Genomic DNA, 25,235 nt, shown 5'->3' with positions numbered 1-25,235 from the left:
TCTGGCCCATAAAGTCCATGCCAATGTTTATGTTCCTCCTTCCCCCCCACCACTTCAACTCACCCCATCAGCATAACCTTCAATGTTTTTCTCTTTTAGCCATGGAGCATATCTGTTACTTTTATTATGTTAATGGTGGGAATGAAAAACAACACAGCATGTTCGTGAAGACGTTAATGTAGTTAGTACAAGCAACATGGCGACGGAACAATTTTAGACTTTCCTAGTTCTAGTTTTCAATCAGCAGCCGTTGGTTTTCAGGCAGAATTTGGGCTGCCTTGGGGAGATAACATTTGGTAGCGAACCAGTCACCTTGCTGGCAAAATAATTTTTGTCCATCATTTTTCCTGGATGGACCAAATTGTTCCAAAATTCCACAGCTCTGTCCTCCCCATGGCCTTTCCCAATATATGGTACAGCACAGGACAAACATAGAACAAGTCGAAGTACTGAGAATTGCAAAGAATTTGTGAACACATTTCCATCCAAAACCATGGAGATTTTTTTTATTTTTTTTAAAAATCACAGAAGGAAACATCAATGGGAATTGAAAAAAAATGTTATCAATTTATGCAGAGCTAATCAATTTGTTTTGAACGGCAAGATATTGATATTTTCACCATAATGTTTACATAGAGAATATATCTGCAAAAGTGGTCCTTAGTCTTTGAACAGCTCAAATAAGTTTTTTTTAAAGCCTTTGACGGAATTCATTATACAAAGTGTCACATAGGTCTTAATTGTTAATATCTTACTTCCCAGAAATCTTTCATAGCTTTTGAATTAGGAGTTAGCATTGGTTGTAAAAAGACATTTTGCAAATACAGTCTCAGACATTACATTAGACAATTACATAGAAAAAAGTTAGCATGTTGATTGGTGAAAATCCTCAGATCTGCTCCCGCTCCATTGCATTGCTTTCCTGGAAGTGGCATTTGTGGATGGAGACCCCCATTTACATGCAGAAGTGAGGGGATGGGGTAGGATATCACCAGTGGAACAGTCATGGGCATTCCACAATTCAAGTTTTCATTTAACAATCCTCAAAATAAAAATTGGAACACATCATCTGTCTTCTGTCCTAACTCTGCATTAGTCCCAGTGAGCATCAGTACCTCCTGATAATGAATGAGCTCCCACAGTCTAATGACTACCCCAAACAGTGTAAGCATTTCACTCCACACTCTCTCTCTCTCTCTCTCTCTCAACCTACCTCCATTCCCAGCCTGGACCAGTTTGCCCCCTCCTGCTTATACTGACACCCCCGTAAGTGGACGAGACTGGATTAAACTGTAACAACGCAAAAAGATTCAGCTAATTCGGATGCAAGAATTAAAGAGCAGTTCAGTTCTGAGTTAAAGGGATTAAGTGTTAAACACAATACATAGATCAATACTGAAATGTCCAGTAGCATTTACTAATACAAATTTAAAAGGTTAGTTATGTAGAACACATACTGGCACTAGGTACTGCTACAAAGTCAATGCATAATGACCTGATTACATTAAAATTGTTATATTGTGTAGTGGTGAATAGTTTCTGTAGTAATTACTATCAGGACTATTATTTTACCTCACCGGTGCACAGGTTGTACAGTACTATGTTGAACTCCTTGTGCACTAGATTGCAGAATAATTACATAGCTTGTGAAAAAGTAGTATTACCTGGAAATTAAACTGAATATGAAACCTGACATAATTTAGACAGACTACTCTGAACAACAATCCGGGCACTGCAAATTACATCTTTTTGAAAAACACCTTGCCTAGTTAAAAATAATAGTAAAAATACTCGTATAAATTGTACCTAATCCATGAAATATACAAAACAACTTACTAAATAGTGAAGATTTGGAAAAGGAATACAGGTCACTATCTCCAGTCCTGGTGCATCATTTAATGAGATTGCAGAGTTGGCAATGCACATTACAAACTGCAGTGATGGTCCAGTAATGCTTGGGCACTGCATGAAGTTACAGACACCCAACAATTCAAAAGCATTAATAATTAAGGCACCTTTAGATTAAACAAAAAAAGAAATCCCCAAGCAAAACTGCATTCATCATTGATAGATTATCAAACTAACCATTTAAGACAACTTTTCCAACCCACCTACTCCACCAAATTACATAAAAGTTGCAGGGCAGTAGTCAAATGGTTTACCATTTTGACCAATTCATTTAAGTGCAAAGGGATATGCTTAACCAAGCAGTACTGGCAAGCACATCTACTACGAACGGTGGGGTTGGTTCATAGTAGCACTCCAAGGATGCATTCCAAAGAACTATTGTACTTCCATGCTATGCCTTAATCATGCATCATCATTATTTTTTTTTAATCTTTTTATTTGTTAGGAATTTTCTAATGCTTAAAATTCCAAAAGAACACCAGAGTAGGAAACTCTCCAACGCAGTTAGGCACCTGACGGGAGAGAAATGTATAAGCCACTGAATTTACCATACTCAGTATTAGGAAGTAGAACTCAAAAGGAGAATTCACTTCCCTGAACGCAACACCATCAACCATTTGGTAACATTTACTTTGGCACTAACAACGCCCAGTGCAAACTGGCATGATCTTGTTGACTTGTCAATCTGTTCAAAATCTTAGGATGTATCAATTAAGCATCTCGCCTAGACAGGATTCCATGAAGAACTGAAATCTGTTCACGTGGAGCCATCAACCCCAGCCATCAGAAATCAAATAACAGACCAATACAGTTTAACATTGTCATGTTAAAACACATTATCAGGCCATATTAAATAAATAGTTCACTGTTTTTGCTGACAAACTCATATATTTAAAACCTATTTTTCTGTTTATAACCGTATGTTTTGACTGCAACACAGTAATCTATAATGAAGAGCGCAATTAGCAGCAATTAAAAAAGCAAATGTGTCAGCCATGCTTGAACTAAGGAACTATTTATTCAGTAGGTCCTAAACTGCTGTTGAAACTTGGAATGCTTTGTAAAACAGAACTCATATTTGCTGATATGGAACAGACATTTGTACAATTGTCTCAGATAAACTATCCTGTATAAAATGTGGTTGTAGAAGGCCAAATGTTGGAAGCAAAATTAACTGGGTCAGCTTGGGGTCAACTGTGTTATTTTTAAATAAAAAGAGAATAAAAAAAGCACACTAATGACTTACACAGTTTGTACGTCCCAAAAAACAAAGAACTGCCAACACTCTCTTCACAGGGACTCCATTAGAAGCTCTTTGGTACTAACGTGAAGCTATAAAAGGTTGAACCTGCCTGTTCTGCAAAAGTCCATCTCAAACATGCTGATGAGGGGTGGGGTGGGGTTTGGGCGGGGGGGGGGTGTGAATAAAATAAGTTTATTATATTTTAAGCCATTATTTCTACAGCTTAGCAGGTAATACAACATAAGTACTTAAGACTTCAACTGGTGTTATGACGTCTCACACTAGGTCCTACTAAAGCAGAAATACTTGTCAACAATGTCTCATATTAGTTTATGAATAGGCCCCTGGTGCTTATTTAGTATTTAGTCTTCAGTGTTTAATTCACTCGTCCACAGCTGGTTCACATCTGGTGTCTCCTCTATCCTGGTCATCTTGCACTGAGCAGCCGCGAACCCTTCTGTTCAGTTTTACACCATTGAATGGTCATTGTGGATCCCACTCAAGATGGTGTGGTTCAGGGAGGAGGCCGACCGGTCGGAACCCTCGGCTGCGTTGTTGCTGCCCTCGTTGCGCTGACAGCACAGGATCTGCTTGAACGTTGCGCTCATCTCCTTGTCGCGGTAGGAGTAAATGATGGGGTTCATTGCAGAGTTGAACTCGGCCAACAGCAGGAAAAACTTCTCGTAAGTGAGGACGTTGCATTCAGAGCAGAACACGTCCAGCAACAGCAAAACCAGGCCTGGGGTCCAGCAGATGATAAACGCCCCTAAATGGAATGAACAAAAAAATATATACTTAGAATTTACAGCACAGGAGCAGGCCGTTTGGCCCAACTGGTCCATGCAGGTGTTAATGCACCACATGAAGCTCCTCCCACCTTATTTCATTGCATCCTATCAGCACATTTTATCAGACAGTGGGACATGGCATTCAATTTTGGCAAGGAAGAGTCTGGTGTCGAATAACTATTTTGTAATACATTCAGGAAGTAACATTTCAAAACTTCAGATTAGCTTTTCCAAGAACTAAAATTTCTTCATATTACTAAATATCATAGATGTGCTTACACATTGCACATTCACACTCTATTCCTGAGAGGCTTATCAAATGTGGTTATGCTTAAATGAGGAGGAGGAGGAAACAATACTGACAGAAAGGGAGAGGAATAAACCCTCTTAGTAATATAGAAGATAAAATAGCTTATTCCAAACTACCTTCTCCCAAATCAGGATTTCATTCCAAAATGTTAACACTGCTTCTCTCTCTCCGCAGATGTTGCCTGGTCTGCTGAGTAAACCCAGCACTTGGTTTTAATTGCAGATTTCGGCATCTGCAGTATTTTTTAGCTTTTATTTGGTGCCATGAGCTCTTATCCCCATCAGCTGAGTCGTATTTATTGTGCCTCAAGTTGTGTTTCCATAATTTATCAACTCAAATTATGAAAATCTTTCCTGAGGTTTAGATTGGCTTGCAGCTTCGTTGGCTTATAATTATTACCCCGCATTCCCTCTACTGCCCCCTCCATACCCACCCCCACCCCCACCCCCGCCTCGCTCTATCTTCTTCGCTCTTCTATCCCTTGATACACAAATTAAGAGGAAGACAGTGATGTAGTGGCAATGAGTAACATCGCTGAACTAGTAATCCAGATGCTCAGGCCAAACCTCTGAAGCAAGAGTTCAAATCTCACCACGGCAGCTGGTGGAATTTGAGTTCAGTTAATAAGTCTGGAATATAAAGCTAGTCTCGGTAATGGTGACTATGAATTGATTGTCGTAATAACCCATCCGGTTCACTAATGTCCTGGAGGGAAGGAAATCTGCCATTTTTATCCAATAGGCCTACAGGTACCTCCAGCAATGTGACTGACTCTTCACTGCCCTGTAAAATGTTACTCAGTTCAAGGGCAATTAGGGATGGGCAACAAACGTTGACCTAGCCAGCGGTGCCCACATTGCATGAAATAATAAATTACTTCACATCTGTAGTAAAAATGGTTTTATTTAATGTGTAATGCACCTTTATGAAAAATACTTGTTAGGGAAGATCACGTGATCTGTAGTAACCAATAGGAGAATAGTGTGGACTTCCTCAGCAGTCAGTGTAGACATAGAGTTGGAGTTGAAAGCACACATGTAGTTGCTGCTGAGTACATTATAAATAAACTTAATGTTTCCACTGAAGAAGCATCTGCAGATGAACTCCAAGCTTAATAGTACAACTCAGCCACCCTACAACAAACTGGCGACAAGGATGAAACAGGCTTGAACAGAAGAAATCAAGTTAGAAAGAAATCGGCACTGTACCTCACCCAGTGATTGTAAGTAGCAAGCACCGTTAGAATGGATGAAGTTAACCCCTCTCAAGAAGCCACAATTTGGGAGAATTGATCCTTTTGAACCAGCCACCGACAATTGGTCTCATTACATAGAACGCCTCACATACTTTTTTCAAGCGAACGAGATTACAGGGAAGAGAAGAGGTGAGCGATCCTCTTGAGTGCTTGTGGGAGCAAAACCTACAGTGTGACAACACCCAGGTTTGAAAAATTTCGACAAATTATTGGACTTTGTGAAGTGTCACTTTCAACCCTAGTCCTCAGTCACGATGCAGAGGTTCAGGTTTAATTCACAAAATTGAGCCCCTGGTGAGACAATTGCATGCTACGTGGCAAATTTGAAGCAGCTCATGTAACATTGAGTTTGGTACGACTCTGAACGATATGCTCAGAGATCGTTTAGCTTGTAGTGTGAAGGAGGACGCTATTCAGAAAAGATTATTGTCCCAAGTGAATCTGGATTTCAAGAAGGTGCTAGAGATAGTGCTGGACATGGAAAGCACAGTAAGAGATCCAAAAGCAATACAGGTGCGCAAAATAGCACCATCCTCCACATCGGGCGGGAAACCTCAGCCGAAAGAAGCACGAGAAAGCGAGACTCCACCAAAAAGTGGGAAACAGATCCACTAGCCGATGAATGAAGAAAAATTACTTAACAAAATCAAAGGATAATTTTAATAGTAGTGAAAACAAGCAGTCTTTCAGCGATTGGAAGTTTAAAAAAAGTCAAATGCTATTATTGTCACAGAAATGGACATATGATGAGGCAGTGCAAGGAAAGATTCAAGCAAGCCTGTAAACAAGAGAAGAAGCCCAATGAAATCTACAATGTAGAAGAGCCAGAAACAACAAATTCAGACATTTGCTCATTGTTTAATCTGAAAGTTGGAAAGACAGAACCAATATTTGTTACAGTGAAAGTAAATGCCAAACCTGTTAGAATGGAAGTGGACAAGGGAGTTTCCACTACAGTAATTGGGGAACATACCTTCAGATATTTGAATAAAGGTGATCAACAATTAAGTTTGGAAGAAACAGCCGCCAAGCTAAAAACATATGCGGGTGAACACATTCAAGTAAAAGGCATAAGCAGAATAACTGTCCATTATGGAAGCCAAACTACTCTTGATGGTGGTAGCAAATGAAGGGCCAAGCCTCCTGGGCGAAAATGGTTAAAGGAGATAAAGTTAGAATGGTCTGAAATTTTCTAGTTGAGAGCAAGTGGGCTACTAGAGCTATTTAGAAAGTATGCCACTGTCTTTAAGGACGGACTGGGGATAATCCAGGGACTGCAGGCCAAGGTTCATGTGGATCAGGCATCAACCCCTCGCTTCATGAAGGTGAGACCAGCGTCATATGTCCTGAGAGAAAAAGTCAACCCTGAACTGAACAGGCTAGAGAAACTGGGCATTTTACAACGTGCTCAGTTCTCAGAATGGGCAGCACCCATAGTCCCCATCCTTAAACCCAACCAAAACATCCGTATTTGTGGAGGCTTCAAACTGATGGTTAATAAAATAACTAAGCTAGACAGGCACCCATTCCAAAAATCGAAGACCTGTATGCCAAGCTGGCAGGAGGGACAAGGTACACAAAACTTGACCTCAGTCATGCTTATCAACAACTAGAGTTGGATAATGCCTCCCCGGAATTTGTCACAATTAATACCCGCAAAGGGTTGCGCCAATATACGCGATTGCCTTTCAACGTCTCCTCCGCTTGTGCCATCTTTCAGAGAACAACAGAAAGCTTACTGCAGGGTCTGACCCAGGTTGTATTCTATTTAGGCGATGTATTGGTGACAGAGATTGCTGAAAAAGAGCAAACTTAGAAGTCTTAGGACAGTTTTTGCAAGCTGGAGTGTGTTTTTAAAAAAAATGCATGATCCAAGTGAGGGAGGTAATCTATTTGAGTCACCAGGTAGATTCACAGGGCTTTCACCCGGGTGAGGAGAAAGTGAGAGCCATACGAGAGGCACCTGCACCAAAGAACGCCTCAGAGCTCAAATCGTTCTTAGAAATGATCAACTATTACCCAATTTGTCTACAATGCTGCCCCCCTGCATTCACTGCTCAAAAAGAGCCAACATTGGTCTTGGGAGGTGCTCCTGAAAGAAGCTTTCACAAAGGTGAAACAATTGTTGCACTCGTCCAATCTATTAGTGCATTATGACCAAAGAACAAAGAAAAGTACAGCACAGGAACAGGCCCTTCGGCCCTCCAAGCCTGCGCTGATCATAGTGCCCGTCAACTAAAACATTTTGCACTTCCAGGGTCTGTATCCCTCTATTCCCATCATATTCATGCATTTGTTAAGCTGCCTCTTAAACACCACTATCGTACCTGCTTCCACCACCTCCTCTGGCAGCAAATTCCAGACACTCACCACAGACCAGATGAAAGAATTGGTGCTGACACGTGACACATCTCCCTACGGAGCGGGAGCAGTGCTCTCGCATCGGATGGACGACAGCACGGAATTGTTATGTATCAAGAACACTTGCCACAGCGGAAAAGGGATACTCGTAGATAGAAAAAGGAGGCCTGTCCATTGTCTTTGGTGTCAAAAAATTTCACCAGTACATACAGGGCAGCCACTTTACAACCATTTCAGACCACAAACCATTGTTAGGATTGTTTAGTGAGAACAAGGCTATACCACTCATAGCCTTAGCAACAGTACAACAAGGGGTCTTAATTCTGGCAGCAGACGAATACACTTTTGTGCATAGGCCTGGTAATCAACTCGCAAATGCCGATCCCTTAGTCATTTGCCTTTAAAAGAAAATTATGAGCACATCCCCGTTCCACAGGAACTTGTTTTGCTGATAAATTTCTTAGATTCCTCGCCTGTATGTGCTTGACAGATCAGAGACTGGACAAGTCGGGACGCAGTCCTATCTCAAGTATGAGAACAAGCGCTACAGGGTTGGTCACAGGTGCCCGTATCTGACCAAATGAAACCGTACTTCAACAGAAGACATGAAATAACCAGCCAGGATGGCATCTTATTGTGGGGAGCACGAGTGATAGTTCCTCCAAAGGGAAGGGAGCCACTTTTAATTGAACTACACAGTGCCTATCCAGGAATTTCCCGAATGAAGACCTTGGCACGCAGCTATCTATGGTAGCCTGGGATGGATGGTGAAATAGAGAGTTTAGTAAAGCACTGTGTGCAATGTCAGCAACTGCAAAAGTTGCCAGTGACAGCTCCGTTATACCCATGGGAGTGGCCAGATAGAGCCTGGGTGCGGTTACACATTGACTACGTTGGACCTTTCCTGGAAACAATGTTTCTGCTCATTGTCGATGCCCATTCAAAATGGTTGGAATAATATGAGGTGAAGTCACCAATGTTGGGCGCTACAGTTGAGAAACTACCTCAGAGTTTTGCCATTCACGGACTACCAAAGGTCGTCATTTCTGATGATGGCACGGCATTCACGAGTGCTGAGTTTCAATGGTTTATCAGCCTCAGCAGTATCACTCATGTGAAAATTGCACCATACCACCCTTCCTCAAATCGACTGGCCAAAAGGGTGTTTCAAACGTTCAAGGCAGGCATGAAAAAGCTAACTGGCGATTCCTTGGCAACCAAGCTAGCATGCTTCCTTTTTCATTGTAGGACCACCCCTCACACAACAACAGGTGTCACACCTGCGGAGTTATTGTTGAAATGCTGTCTCAGGACGAGATTAAACTTAATAATGCTGAATTTAGAGAGGAAGGTGGAAAGGAGTCAAGGAAGCCAGAAAACTAGACACAAATGGCAAAGTGGGGGAGTTGGCATACGTGAAAATCTTCGGGGAAGGACCAAAGTGGTTACTGGGTGAAATAAATGCGGTGACTGGACCTCTTTCTTACCATGTGAAAGTGGAAGGCCGGATCATCCATAAACACATGGACCATTTAAGGAAGAGAAAGACAAATCATCAAGATTTGGTTCCACCTGTGACCATGACCAGGTCTATGTTTCCTGTTGAAGATACTCAACCCAGGGCTGACATTTTGATGTTCCGGTAAGAGTTGAGGATACAGAACTGCAAGTGCCCACTGAAGCACCTGATGTTCAGGCAACTCCGGAAAAGGAGGTTCCTGACAAAGAATCTGAAATTGTGGAGCTGCGACGTTCCATACGTACCAGGAAACTACCTGAAAGACTGAACTTGCACACTCCTTACCCAGTGTAAATACTATATTGTCTTGAAAAATATGTACTCATAAATATTATATGTGTAGCCAAGTTAAAGGGGGAGGAATGTTGTAATTATGGTTTTATTTAATACATAATGTACTTTTAAGAATAATACTTGTTAAGGAAGATCACATGATCTGTAGTAACCAATAGGAGAGTAGTGTGGGCTAACTAAGCAGTCAGTATAGAGATAGAGTTGGAGTTGAAAGCACACGTGTAGTTGCTGCTGAGTATATTGTAAATAAACTTAATGTTTCAACCAAGAAGTATCTGCAGATCAACTCATCATTAATAATACAACTCGGCCACCCGACAACAATTATACTAATTACTTTGTTATATATCCATGTTAAATCGGATGGACCTATTGGCAATGGCCCATGCATTATATCAGAATGAGGCATTAGCAATTTCAGCCCAGTCAACTTGGCAAAGTCCCTCCCCATTAACATCTCATGACATTTAGCTTCCAGCTGGGGAGAACTGCCCTTGTACACACACAACAACCTAACACAGGCACAGACATCCTTTCATACACATCATTCAAAAAAGAGCATAACAATGTACTCTGGGTGGGGAAATAAAATATCAAAGATTATCTTTATAGTCCCCCAACTGACCATCCAGGAAAACTTGGCTATCAGACTGGGCCAGTGTCAATAGACGATAGAAATTCACATGAGTGCATCCTCAGTAGGCTACTTGGTGCAAACATGTCTGTCCAAAATGGCACTATTAGGAATGATCGTGCTTGGGCAGGCACTATCTGGATTTCTCAATGAGAATGTCCCCCATCGTGTCTAGTGTTCAATTGTTCTGTGTTTGATTATATGAGTCTGTCTACTTAATGTTCACTGTGTTTGATTGGTCAAGCCTAAGTGAGGATTCATGGAAAAGTAAACAAACTGTAGACAAAAAATAAAAAATACCTGGAAAAACTCAGCAGGTCTGGCAGCATCGGCGGAGAAGAGTACAGTTGACGTTTCGAGTCCTCATGACCCTTCAACAGAACTAAGTAAAAATAGGAAAGGGGTGAAATATAAGCTGGTTTAAGGGTGGGGGGGGGGGTGGGAAATGGTTGTTGGGACAAGCAAATAGTGATAGGAAGAGATAACCAAAAGATGTCACAGACAAAAGAACAAAGAGGTGTTGAATGTGGTGATATTATCTAAAAGAATGTGCTAATTAAGAGGACAAGCAAGGTACAGATAGCTCTAGTGGGGGTAGGGTGAAATAAGACTAAAAGGGCATAAAAGGTATAGATTTAAAAATAATGGAAATAGGTGGGGAAAAAAACTTATGTCAATTATTGGAAAAAACAAAAAGGAGGGAGAAGAAACGAAAAGGGGGTTGGGATGGAGGAGGGAGTACAGGATCTAAAATTGTTGAACTCAATATTCAGTCCAGAAGGCTGTAAAGTGCCTAGTCGGAAGATGAGGTGCTGCTCCTCCAGTTTGCGTTGAGCTTCACTGGAACAATGCAGCAGGCCAAGGATGGACATGTGGGCATGAGAGCAGGGTGGAGTGTTAAAATGGCAAGCGACAGGGAGGTTTGGGTGATGCTTGCAGACAGACCGCAGGTGTTCTGCAAAGCGGTCACCCAGTCTGCGTTTGGTCTCTCCAATGTAGAGGAAACCGCATTGGGAGCAACGAATGCAGTAGACTAAGTTGAAGGAAGTGCAAGTGAAATGCTGCTTCACTTGAAAGGAGTATTTGGGCCCTTGGACAGTGAGGAGAGAGGAAGTGAAGGGGCAGGTGTTGCATATCTTGCGTTCGCATGGGGAGGTGCCGTAGGAGGGGGTTGAGTAGGGGGTGATGGAGGAGTGGACCAGGGTGTCATGGAGGGAACGATCCCTACGGAATGCCGCCGGGGAGGCGGGGGGTGAAGGGAAGATGTGTTTGGTGGTAGCATCATGCTGGAGTTGACGGAAATGGCGGAGGATGATCCTTTGAATGCGGAGGCTGGTGGGGTGATAAGTGAGGACAAGGGGGACCCTATCATGTTTCTGGGAGGGAGAAGAAGTTGTGAGGGCGGATGCGCCGGAGATGGACCGGACACGGTTGAGGGCCCTGTCAGCTACCATTGGTGGAAATCCTCGTTTAAGGAAGAAGGAGGACATGTCAGAGGAACTGTTTTTGAAGGTAGCATCATCAGAACAGATGCGACGGAGGTGAAGGAACTGAGAAAATGGGATGGAGTCCTTACAGGAAGTGGGGTGTGAGGAGCTGTAGTCGAGGTAGCTGTGGGAGTCGGTAGGCTTGTAACGGATATTGGTGGACAGTCTATCACCAGAAATTGAGACAGAGGGGTCAAGGAAGGGAAGGGAAGTGTCAGAGATGGACCATGTGAAAATGATGGAGGGGTGGAGATTGGAAGCAAAATTAATAAATTTTTCCAGGTCCCGACAAGAGCATGAAGCAGCACCGAAGTAATCATCGATGTACCGGAGAAAGAGTTGTGGGAGGGGGCCGGAGTAGGACTGGAACAAGGCATGTTCCACATATCCCATAAAGAGACAGGCATAGCTGGGGCCCATGCGGGTACCCATAGCCACACCTTTTATTTGGAGGAAGTGAGAGGAGTTAAAGGAGAAATTGTTCAGTGTGAGAACAAGTTCAGCCAGACGGAGGAGAGTAGTGGTGGATGGGGATTGTTCGGGCCTCTGTTCGAGGAAGAAGCAGAGAGCCCTCAGACCATCCCGGTGGGGGATGGAGGTGTAGAGGGATTGGACGTCCATGGTGAAGAGGAGGCGGTTGGGGCCAGGGAACTGGAAATTGTTGATGTGACGTAAGGGGTCAGAGGAATCACGGATGTAGGTGGGAAGGGACTGGACAAGGGGAGAGAGAAGGGAGTCAAGATAGCGAGAAATGAGTTCCGTGGGGCAGGAACAGGCTGACATGAACGGTCTGCCGGGACAGTCCTGTTTGTGGATTTTGGGTAGGAGGTAGAAGCGGGCCATCTAAGGTTGGGCGACTATCAGGTTGGAAGCTGTGGAAGGAAGATCTCCAGAGGAGATGAGGTCAGTGACAGTCCTGGACAGTTTCTGTCTGGAAACTGACACTCTGGTCCACTCCTCCATCACCCCCTACTCCTCAACCCCCTCCTACGGCACCTCCCCATGCGAATGCAAGATATGTAACACCTGCCCCTTCACTTCCTCTCTCCTCACTGTCCAAGGGCCCAAACACTCCTTTCAAGTGAAGCAGCATTTCACTTACACTTCCTTCAACTTAGTCTACTGCATTCATTGCTCCCAATGTGGTCTCCTCTACATTGGAGAGACCAAGCGCAGACTGGGTGACCACTTTGCAGAACACCTGCGGTCTGTCCACAAGAATGACCCAAACCTCCCTGTCGCTTGCCATTTTAACACTCCACTCTGCTCTCATGCCCACATGTCCATCCTCGTCTTGCCGCATTGTTCCAGTGAAGCTCAACGCAAACTGGAGGAACAGCACCTCATCTTCCGACTAGGCACTTTACAGCCTTCCGGACTGAATACTGAGTTCAACAATTTTAGATCCTGAACTCCCTCCTCCATCCCCACCCCCTTTCCGTTTCTTCCCCCTCCTTTTTGTTTTTTCCAATAATTTATATAGATTTTTTTTCCACCTATTTCCAATATTTTTAAATCTATACCTTTTATGCTCTTTTAGTCTTATTTCACCCCACCCCCACTAGAGCTATCTGTACCTTGCTTGTCCTCTTAATTAGCACATTCTTTTAGATAATATCACCACCTTCAACACCTCTTTGTTCTTTTGTCTGTGACATCTTTTGGTTATCTCCTCCTATCACTGCTTGCTTGTCCCAACAACCACCACTGCGCCCCCCCCTCACCCACTTCTCCCCCCTTCCCCCGCAACCAGCTTATATTTCATCCCTCTCCTATTTTTACTTAGTTCTGTTGAAGGGTCACGAGGACTCGAAACGTCAACTATACTCTTCTCTGCCGATGCTGCCAGACCTGCTGAATTTTTCCAGGTATTTTTTATTTTTTGTTTTGGATTTCCAGCATCCGCAGTTTTTTGTTTTTAAACAAACCGTAGAAACTGGAAGGTGGAGTTTTAAAGCACTGTGAATTAAACCTGTTACACAAAGAAGCTATTGTCATCTCCGCATGGAATCAAGATTTAAAATATACATAAGTGTCTCACAGCTACATTAATGTGGGATGAATGATCCAATTGACCATCCGTAGGGCGCATGTCAGAGGGAGTCAGCAGGAGCAGAACTGTATATTAACACAATCTTAAACCTCCTGGCCTGACACAACTCGCATTCTTCAATTCCTGTCAAGCCAGCAGACCAACATGGTACAAGAGGATGTGTAAGCGTTACAGAACCAGAACCAGGCAAACTCTAGAAGGGGAAGAGAAGCAGCAAGGTGGGGAAAGGAGGGGAACAAGAGGGGGGAAGAAGGGAGGGAGCAAGGGTGGGGGGAAGAAGGGAGGGAGCAAGGGAGGGTGCAAGGGGGAGGAAGAAGGGAGGGTGCAAGGGGGGTAAAAAGGAGGGAGAGAGCAAGGGAGGAGGGAGGGAGCGAGCAAGGGGGGGAGGAAGGGAGCAAGGGTGGGGGGAAGGGACGGAGCAAGGCAGGGAAAGGGATAGCGAGGAAAGAGATTTTATTCATTCATGGGATGTGGGCATCACTGGCTAGGCCAGCATTTGTTGCCCGTCCCTGTTTGCCCTTGAGAGGGTGGTGGTGAGCTGTCTTCTTCAACTGTTGTAGTCCATGTGGTATAGGTGCACCCAAAGTGCTGGTAAGGAGGGTGTTTCAGGATTTTGACCCAGCGACAGTGAAGGAACGGCGATATATTTCCAAGTCAGGATGGTGAGTGGCTTGGAGGGGAACTTCCAGGTGGTGGTGATCCCATGTGGCTGTTGCCCTTGTCCTTCTGGATGGTAGCAGTCATGGGTTTGGAAGGTGCTGTGTAAGGAGGCTTGGTAAGTTCCTGCAGTGCATCTTGTAGATGGTACACATTGCTGCTACTTTGCTTCAATGGCAAAGGGAGTGAATGTTTGTGGATTGGTGCCAATCAAGCAGGCTGCTTTGTCCTGGATGGTGTCAAGCTTCTTGAGTTTTGTTGGAGCTGCACTTATCCAGGCAAGTGGACAGTATTCCATCACACTCCTGATTTGTGCCTTGCAGATGGTGGACAGCTTCGGGGAGTCAGGAGCTGAGTTACGTGTTGCACGATTCCTAGCCTCTGACCTGCTCTTGTAGCCACAGTATTTATTTGGCTAGTCCAGTTCAGTTTCTGGTCAATGGTAAACCCCAGGATGTTGATAGTGGGGGATTCAGCAATGGTAATGCCATTGAATGTCACGGGGCAATGGTTAGATTCTCTCTTGTTGGAGATGGTCATTGCCTGGCACTTGTTTGACACAAATGTTACTTGCCACTTGTTAGCCCCAGCCTGGCTATTGTCCAGGTCTTGCTGCATTTGGACATTGACTGCTTCAGTATCTAAGGAGTCGAGAATGGTGAACATTGTGCAGCAAACATCCCCACTTCTGACCTTATGATGGAAGGAAAGTCATCGATGAAGCAGCTGAAGATGGTTGGGCCTAGGACACTACCCTGAGGAACTCCTGCAGTGATGTCCTGGAGCTGAGATGATTGACCTCCAACAACCACAACCATCTTCCTTTGTGCAAGGACCCCAACTAGTGGAGAGTTTCCCCTGATTCCCATTGATCCAGTTTTGTTCGAGCTCCTTGATGCCACGCTTGGTCAAATGTAGTCTTGATATCAAAGGCAGTCACTCTCACCCGACCTCGGGAGTTCAGCTCTTTTGTCCATGTTTAAACCAAGGCTGTAATAAGGCCAGGAGCTGAGTGGCCCAGGTGGAACCCAAACCAAGCATCAGTAAGCAAATTATTGTCACTTGATAGCACTGTCGATGACCTCTTTCATCACTTTATTGATGATGGGGCAGCAATTGGCCGGGTTGGATTTGTCCTGCCTTTTGTGTACAGGACATACCTGAGCAATTTTCCATATTGCCGGGTAGATGCCAGTGTTGTAGCTGTACTGGAACAGCTTGGCTAGGGGTGCAGCAAGTTCTGGAGCACAAATCTTCAATACTATTACCGGAATATTGTCAGGACCCATAACCTTTGCAGTATCCAGTGCCTTCAGCCATTTCTTGATATCGCATACAGTGAATCGAATTGGCTCAAGACTGGCATCTGTGATGCTGGGGACCCCCAGAGGAGACCGAGATGGATCATCCACTCGGCACTTCTGGCTGAAGGTTGTTGCAAATGCTTCAGCCTTATCCTTTGCACTGATGTGCTGGGCTCCTCAATCACTGAGGATGGGGATATTTGTGGAGCCTCCTCTAATGAATTGTTTAATTGCAGACCACCATTCATGACTGGATGTGGCAGGACTGCAGGACTTAGATCAAATCTGTTGGTTATGAAATCGCTTGCTGCTATGCTATTTGGCATGCAAATAGTCCTGTGCTGTAGTTTCACCAGGTTGACACTTCATTTTCTTTCAAGGTATGCCTGGTGCTGCTCCTGGCATGCCCTCCTTCACTCCTCATTGAACCACTCCTGGTGATGGACATTGAAGTCCTTCATACAGACAGAGTACATCCATTCCAAGACAGAGGTCTACACTTCTACTGGCTTTGACATTCAGGTTTGTTCAAATTGAAATAGATTGCTCCACCATTGGCAGCCATGCCTTTGACACCCTGGGCCCTAAGCTCTGGAATTCCCTTCCTAAACCCCTCTTGCCTCTCTACCTCACCTTCTTCCTCTAAGATGCTCCCTAAAACTTGCTTCATTTGGCCAAACTTTTGGTTACCTGTCTAGTGTCTCCTTAAGTGCCTCTCTGTTTTGTTTAATAATCACTCCTGTAAAATGCCTTGGAGCCTACGTTATGCCTGAGTGGTTTAGAAGAAGCAAACAGGTTGGCAGACACATTAGAGACAGCACAAATCAAAGTGGCACTGATATTCATTGCTAGCTAATCCAATATCAGCTCTGGAACAGGCTGCTGACTTGCGCAGTGAATGGCAATTCATCGAATTCTTTAAGTGGGAGCTAGGTCTGTTTCTGGCTAGGGCAGAGGTGATCTCTCACAAAGGGTTAGATCCTGCAGAGTATTCATGGCCAGAACGAAACTGGGCTGGTTTCGTTCAGCTGGAGGAACACAGGGGATGGGGGAGCGGGAGGGGTCGGAGAGGGACTTCTGGGCTTATTTTGACCTAGGGTTTTTAAACCTAGTTTCTCACCTTTCCCGGGAAAACATGTGGGTTTTTTTTTGGTGGGGGAGTTATTCATTGTGGAACACAGGATATCACAATCGTATGGTACAGGTTGGGTATTCTAGAGCGTCATATCTTCCAGTTATTGCTTGCAAGTGTGTATATGCAGAGCGACAAATGAGAGTTCAGCACCCGCAGTCTCGAGAGCCTGAGTGCTATACAGACGGTGCAATATTGATGGTAAGTAGCAAACTTCAACAAAACAGGCTTGCTGGAAGTAATTCACTACAGGAGTCCCCTCAATATGTTGTCAAACAGACAATGGAAGATATCTAAATAGGCAGGGTAAAGAGCAAAAAACAAAGAGTATCTCATGCCCTTCAGGAACACCTTAAAATACTTAGATAAACAATGAAGTCCTTAGAAAAGCAGTGACTTGTGACCCATGGCACAAGCTGCATTAATGAGTTAAGGAACACACAACATGGGAAACGGATACTTCAATCTGTCAGAGGACCGGTAAAACATGTTTTGGACTAAAATTCCAACATGCATACCGAACAATCCTGGGGTTCCAAAATGCTCCATGGTCCACTCGTAGTCCAAGATGTTCCAAATAGGCATGTGTGTGTGTGTGTGTGTGTGGAGGCCTGCTGTGCACATTCCTGCCTGGCATGATCCATGCAACTTCCTTCCCAGAGTTCAAGGGCTGCATTTTTTGGCCATGGAGATGAGCTGTGTTCGTTTTCGAGCCAGCAGCCCGGCACCGGTGGGAAGCAGATAAAAGTTAAGGTTTTTCAGGTGGGTGAGCTCTTCATTGGCATGGCGACGGGTTCCCTGTCCAATTAGGGATGGCGGGTGGGCACTCGAAGCTAACAAGCCGATCACAGGCCCGCCAGCCTGAGAGGAGCACCCGCCTGCAGCAAGAGGTAAGAAACTGAGAGGGTGCCTCAGCAAGAAGGTGCCCTCTCAGCTGCTTTTTAAAAACATAATTTAAATTAAATTTAATTTGAACTTTATTTAAATTTAACTTTAAAAAAAAAATAGAAAAAGCAGCCAGGCCACCACAATGGGTGGGGGTGGGGGTGGGGGTCCCTCTGCAAGGCAGCTGTTGGCTTCATGTCCCCCACGGCTGGAAGGGAGAGCACTCCGGCCTGTCCGGAGCACTGGCCTTCCAGCCAGTAATGGATTTCCCACCTCTATTGGCATTTGGTCTGCCTCGTCCTCCCCGCTCCCCCACCACCCCTCCTCCACCACCACCCCTCCCAACCCTGCCCCCCCAATATCCCTCCCCACCACCACCTGCCCCCACCCCGCCCTCCCCAACACCCCACCCCCACCACCCGTCCCAACCCTGCCCCCCCACCACCCCTCCCAACCCCGTGCCCCACCACCCCTCCCAATCCCACCCCCTCCCAAATTTCAAACATAGTATAAATTGAGATTGTTTGAAATTTAACATTCTTGCATTTGTCCTGATGAGTGCAAGATGAAAAGCTTCAACAACATGTCTCCCTTTTCAGCAATATTCATTTCGGTTATTCAGGGCTCCAGGTTCAGGTTGGGACTAACCTATGAAGCACTCTATTTGGGAAGAGATGTAAAAAAAAATGGAAAGCCAGCCAAATTTAAAGAGCTGGCCAATTAATTGATAATGTTAAAATAGGGGGACAATTTTTTTGAAAGCTTTCTGAGATGCGAAAACACCTCCAGCGGTTCGCAGACTTTTCCAAGGATGCAGAGGCAGGGGACGAGGAATCAGAAAGCAACAAAGAGAAGGGAAATGTTAGATAGACTCTGATGTGAATCTGCAGGCAAATCAGCACGACTCATTCCCCCAACCTGACAGCCGACTGAAACTGGGGTTGGTTCAAGCAAAGGAGGCTGCAAGGGAGCGCTGCTCTCTGTGCCACTTCACCGTACCATCGTCATGGGTCACTGCATGCCTGCAAGCTGTTTGACAACCTATAGTATCTGTTGTCCCATTAACATACACAAATCAATCTCCCGCCTGCTTCACACAGGAATGTCAGTCACCCACAAACAGGTAAACATCAGTTAGGATCGATGTCGGCCAGAATCCTTGCTTCATTACAGCCCACTGGTGCACAATTACGGATGCAGAGATTATAATCAGCCCCATTGGCTTTCATCCCACTCAATCAAGCCAAGGTAAAGCCCATGACAAAGCTGCTGGATAATAGTATGTTAATGGGACAACAGTTACTATAAGTTGTCAAACAGCTTGCAGGCATGCAGTGACCCATGACGATGCTGAATAATAGATCCACCCCTAAATGATCTCGTCATCTGTACAGCTCCAGAAAACGGGACCTGGAATTTTACTTGCCCGACCTTCCAAGGGCTGAGGAAAGCAGCGCGTCGGGGTGGGTGCTGCGAACCAGGATTCCCCTGCAGGCTATGGAGTTATACTCCACAATGCGTGCCTGACTCAGTCCCTTTTCAAAGGACAGCCTAGATCGTCTCAGCTTGCTCCTGCCCCACAGAACTCATTTCTCGTTATCTTGACTCCCTTCTCTCTCCCCTTGTCCAGTCCCTTCCCACCTACATCTGTGATTCCTCTGACACCTTACGTCACTTCAACAATTTCCAGTTCCCTGGCCCCAACCGCTTACTCTTCACCATGGACGTCCAATCCCTCTACACCTCCATCCCCCACCAGGATGGTCTGAGGGCCCTTAGCTTCTTCCTCGAACAGAGGCCCGAACAATCCCCATCCACCACTACTCTCCTCCGTCTGGCTGAACTTGTTCTCACACTGAACAATTTCTCCTTCAACTCCTCTCACTTCCTCCAAATAAAAGGTGTGGCTATGGGTACCCGCATGGGCCCCAGTTATGCCTGTCTCTTTATGGGGTATGTGGAACATTCCTTGTTGCAGTCCTACTCCGGCCCCCTTCCACAACTCTTTCTCCGGTACATCGATGATTACTTCGGTGCCGCTTCATGCTCTCGTCAGGACTTGGAAAAATTTATTAATTTTGCTTCCAATCTCCACCCCTCCATCATTTTCACGTGGTCCATCTCTGACACTTCCCTTCCCTTCCTTGACCCCTCTGTCTCAATCTCTGGTGATAGACTGTCCACCAATATCCATTACAAACCCACCGACTCCCACAGCTATCTCGACTACAGCTCCTCACACCCTGCTTCCTGTAAGGACTCCATCCCATTCTCTCAATTCCTTCGCCTCCGTCGCATCTGTTCCGATGATGCTACATTCAAAAACAGTTCCTCTGACATGTCCTCCTTCTTCCTTAACTGAGGTTTTCCACCCACGGTCGTTGACAGGGCCCTCAACCGTGTCCGGCCCATCTCCCGCGCATCCGCCCTCACGCCTTCTCCTCCCTCCCAGAAACATGATAGGGTCCCCCTTGTCCTCACTTATCACCCCACCAGCCTCCGCATTCAAAGGATCATCCTCCGCCATTTCCGCCAACTCCAGCATGATGCCACCACCAAACACATCTTCCCTTCACCCCCCTTATCGGCATTCCGTAGGGATCGCTCCCTCCGGGACACCCTGGTCCACTCCTCCATCACCCCCTACTCCTCAACCCCCTCCTATGGCACCACCCCATGCCCACGCAAAAAATGCAATACCTGCCCTCTCTCCTCTCTCTTCCTCTCTCCTCACCGTCCAAGGACCCAAACACTCCTTTCAAGTGAAGCAGCATTTCACTTGCATTTCCCCCAACTTAGTCTACTGCATCCGTTGCTCCCAATGTGGTCTCCTCTACATTGGAGAGACCAAACGTAAACTGGGCGACCGCTTTGCAGAACACCTGCGGTCTGTCCGCAAGAATGACCCAAACCTCCCTGTCGCTTGCCATTTCAACACTCCACCCTGCTCTCTTGCCCACATGTCTGTCCTTGGCTTGCTGCATTGTTCCAGTGAAGCCCAACGCAAACTGGAGGAACAACACCTCATCTTCCGACTAGGGACTTTACAGCCTTCTGGACTGAATATTGAATTCAACAACTTTAGGTCGTAAGCTCCCTCCCCCATCCCCACCCCCTTTCTGTTTCCCCCTTCCCTTTTTTTTCCAATAAATTATAAAGATTTTCCTTTTCTCACCTATTTCCATTATATATATAAAAAAAAAACCCACTAGAGCTATACCTTGAGTGCCCTACCATCCATTCTTAATTAGCACATTCGTTTAGATAATATCACCAACTTTAACTTTAACACCTATGTGTTCTATTGTACTATTGTCGTTGACATCTTTTGATGATCTGCTTCTATCACTGCTTGTTTGTCCCTACAACCACACCAACCCCCTCCACCTCTCTGTCTCTCTATCTCTCCGCCCCCCACACACACACCTTAAACCAGCTTATATTTCAACTCTTTCTTGGACTCGAACGCAAGTTCTGTCGAAGGGTCATGAGGACTCGAAACGTCAACTCTTTTCTTCTCCGCCGATGCTGCCAGACCTGCTGAGTTTTTCCAGGTAATTCTGTTTTTGTTTTGCCTAACTAACAGGCTTGGTTTCCAAACAGGGAACAGGTCAGTGAAGACCTTAGGGGGAGGTAGGTCTGTATCCGCGGTGATGCAGAGGGATCAGAGGCCTGGAGAATTGGGGGGCGGGGGGGGGGGGGGGGGGGGGGGGGCGCGTTTCGGGGGTTGTCCGATTGTGGGGTTGGGGTCTGGCAAGTCAGATACATTGGGCTCCTAAGGCATCCAACCTCCCCTAACACCACCACGCCCTCCAAAAAGCTTCCGATCTCTTCCCCCGCCCGGACCTCTACCCCCGGTCGCTCAAGCCTCTGGAACCCCCAACTCCACAGGTCCCTGATTCCCCGATGACCCCGACACGATTAAGCCTGTCTTGGTTCCACGTCCCTTAACATCCTTAGCGAGCGAAAATCTATCAATCTCAGATTTATCACTGAACCGGCATCTACTGCTTTTTGTGGGAAAGTTCCACACTTCTACAACCCTTTGTATGAAGAAGCGTTTCCCAACTTTTCTCTCGAAAAGGCTTTTGTATTTGACCTTTCAAAACCCTAAAATCAAATCACCCTTAACCTTCAATATTTCAGGGAATACAAGTCTTGTTTCTGAATAGGACATGAATTGTACTCTTCAACTCGGACAGGATCAGCATCAGTTCTTGAAGATTTACAGCTGACTTCCAACCCTCTATGAAATCCCAACTTCTTTCCTTGTTAACTTGCAGGACCTTCTGGCTTTATTTTTTTAAAACTGAGTGCACTCACCATTCCTTCGGCCTCTCAAACCAATTACAATTAAATATTGCTGAAAAGAGAGACGCATTGCCGAAGGTTTTCACCTCGCACTCATCTGGACAAATGCAAGAATACCAAATTTCAAACACAATTATGGGGAGAATTTTCTCCCCGTTGGGGTCGGGGTGAGGGTTGGGCAGGAGCGGGCGCAGGTGGGCATGCAGCCGATCACCACCCGCGATTGGCTGCGGGCTGCTATTTTACATGAGCGGGCCAATTAAAGCATGCATGTGAAAGAGCGCAAGAATCTCCCTGAAGCACAGAGCTGCCTCAGGGAGTTTGGTTTGAATTTTAAAAATTTTAATAAGAATAAAGAAATATTAAGACATGTTCTCTCATGTGACACTGTCACATGAGGGGACATGTCAATGAACTTCATTAAAAATTTTTATTAAAAACTTTAAAAACCTCCATAAAACCTCATCCTGCCTTAAGGTTGGACGGGCAGCTAAGTTAATTATTTTAATTGGTTTTTAAATGGCCTTAACAGGCCTTTGACAGTTCAGCAGGTGCGCAGCCACCTCCACTGTGTGCCCACCGAACTGAGGATCTGAATGATGGGCGGTGACATCGGGACACACGCCTGACATCACCGCTCGTCACTATACGCATTGGTGAGCGGGACCCATCCCCCGCTCACCAGCCCAATGATTCTGGCCCATAGCTAAGTTTCCTCTCCCTGCCCCGCCTTCAAGCTTTAAACGTATTTTTGTCACAATTACTCTGCAAAGTAGAGGGGACACATTGGAAGATGCACACCACAACAGGGAAACCCAATCATGTTCCAGTTGTAGGAAAAATTCACATGGACAAGATCGACCCATTTGGGGTTTTGGGGCCTCTTTTCCAGGGTTCCCCCTCTGATAGGAAGCCGAGCCTGTCGGTCAGACAAACATCCCAGGAGGGAGCCTATCAGAGACAGCACACATATACCACGAAGCTAAAAAACCGACTTCCAGGCTTTCCTCATGCTACAAAATACTCCCCACCCCACCCACCATGTAGGTCAAAAAGTTAAAATTCTATATCATGTAAAAATAAAATGAACTATGTCTTCTCTCTGTAAAATGCATAGAACTGTTTAAAGGAGAAAGATTGATTTGCATCTTGAGAGGAATTGTAGTGTTCAATTGTTCTGTGTTCAATTCTGAGTCTGGTAACTGATCTATGCTCACTCTGCTTGATTGGTTAAGCCTGGGTGTGGACTCAGAGCAAAGTAAGCAGGCTCCACAGAAGCTACTAGAATCTGAGCTGTAAGCACAAATGCAGATATTTTGTGATTGCAAAGATATTTTGAAACTCAGTGTTGCACACTTAGAAACTAGTGGCATCTCTGCATTGCTCTAGGATATAATAAACATACAACAAACTGGCAAATATACAACAGAGCGTTACTAGGAGATGGAAGCTGCCTGCAAAGCATGTGTGGCAAAGGCGGAAGACAGCCATGATGAGGCCTGCCACTGCCTAGAAGGCCAGCAGTCCTTCGAGCACAAATGTGGTCAAATAGCAACCTGAAAGATACTGCGCCCAATCCACAACAATAAAACATACAACAGGGCCTCTCACAACCTCAGGCCATCCCAAAGTGCTTTACAGCCAATTAAGTACTTTTGATGTGTAGCCACTGTGGCAACCAATTTGCATACAGCAAGCTCCCATGAACAACAATATGATAACAGCCAGACAATCTGTTTTTTTATGATGTTGACTGAGGGATAAATATTGGCCTTGGACACCAAGGAGAATGGCTCTGCTCTTCTTCAAAATGACACCATGGAATCTTTTCCATCCATCCAGAAGGGTAGATGGAGCCTGGATTTAATGTCTGATCCGTCAGTGCAGCACTCCCTCGCTGTATAGCTTCTACGGAAATTGTACCATGAAACTCACTCGTACAAAGATGGGTGCTCACTGGTGTGCTCAAGTGTTCACAACTTTCCAGCCATGTAAAGTCAGCCCACATTATCCACATCAAGTTGTGTACAACTTTGGCCTCGTTCATCTCTTAAAAAGGATATTTTCCCCACTGTTGGGTTACAGGGTTGAGACACTAACTGGAATTTAAGGAGCCTTTGCCAGTCTCCTCAGCATCTTTCGTCTGCTGCAAATGGAAAATAATCACCTGACATACAGTACGGAAAATATAAAGGCTCTTCAAGAATGAACAATATGGAAAATTTTGGATAAAGTCATGTCATCAAGCGTGTGCCAATTAAACCAATGCCACGCTTTAGATTTTTTCCCAACAAGTCAGTTGATCACAAGAAGAAAGCACATTCATTTTATATATCAGTACAGCTGAAAATCTAACCTGGAGAGAAACACTGCTAACTACATGTATTTCCAAATAAACATGGACTAAGAAGAAAGTGCCAGTGTTTACAGAGGTGTTCAGCAGAAACTGACTTTATCACAGGTACCGAATATTCTAAAACTGTTTTTAGATGTGACTATTCCAATAATCTCCCTATCGGTCTCCCACCTTGCACCCTCCATAAACTGGAGCCCATCCAAAATTCTGCTGCCCATGTACTAACCTGCACTAAATCCTGTCCACCCCTGGGCTTGCTGACCGACACTCCCTGTCCAATTTCATCCTTGTTGTCAAACTCTTCCAAGGCCTCACCCCTCCATACCTCTGTGACCTCCTCCAGCCCACAACCTTCCAATCAGCACTCCTCCAATTCTGACCTCTTAGCCGTCTCGGATTTAATGCCCCACCGTTGGTGGCCTTGACTTCAATCGCCTCTGGAATTCCCACCCTACACCTCTCCAACTCTGAAATTTTCTTTCCTCCTTTAAGGGGGGGAAGTACACTTGGTACGGTGAAAAATGGATAGGAAAGGCTCAGCGAAGCCTCCGAAGTTCTCCGATGCTGCATTGGAAGGTCTCACGTGGGCATCGCTGAGTATCTTGTACCCGCCCCACATTGTCAGAACACTAGGATAGTGAAAGGGGACTCAAGCAAGGAAACTGAGGGCTTGCACAAGAACAACTCATAATTCAGTTTGATTACAGCCCATCATGTCAGTTTGGCTTGCTGCAAGAA

The 25,235-nt window shown here is 45.2% G+C and overlaps 1 protein-coding gene across 2 annotated transcripts in view; it reads right to left on the bottom strand.

Annotated features, from left to right (window-relative positions):
- Positions 1 to 1,881: 1,881 nt before the first annotated feature.
- Positions 1,882 to 25,235, bottom strand: part of lpar1 (lysophosphatidic acid receptor 1) — a 116,320-nt gene continuing 92,966 nt past the window's right edge. For both annotated transcript variants that reach the window (XM_041186637.1, XM_041186636.1), the window contains one exon: positions 1,882 to 3,917. In XM_041186637.1, coding sequence (XP_041042571.1) covers positions 3,619 to 3,917 — 299 coding nt within the window. In that variant the 3' untranslated portion in view covers positions 1,882 to 3,618. The remainder of the gene's footprint in view (positions 3,918 to 25,235) is intronic.

The sequence above is a fragment of the Carcharodon carcharias genome, chromosome 4, assembly GCF_017639515.1.
Source record: "Carcharodon carcharias isolate sCarCar2 chromosome 4, sCarCar2.pri, whole genome shotgun sequence".
Taxonomy (NCBI): Eukaryota; Metazoa; Chordata; class Chondrichthyes; order Lamniformes; family Lamnidae; genus Carcharodon; species Carcharodon carcharias.
This window is presented reverse-complemented; position numbering and strand designations above follow the sequence as displayed.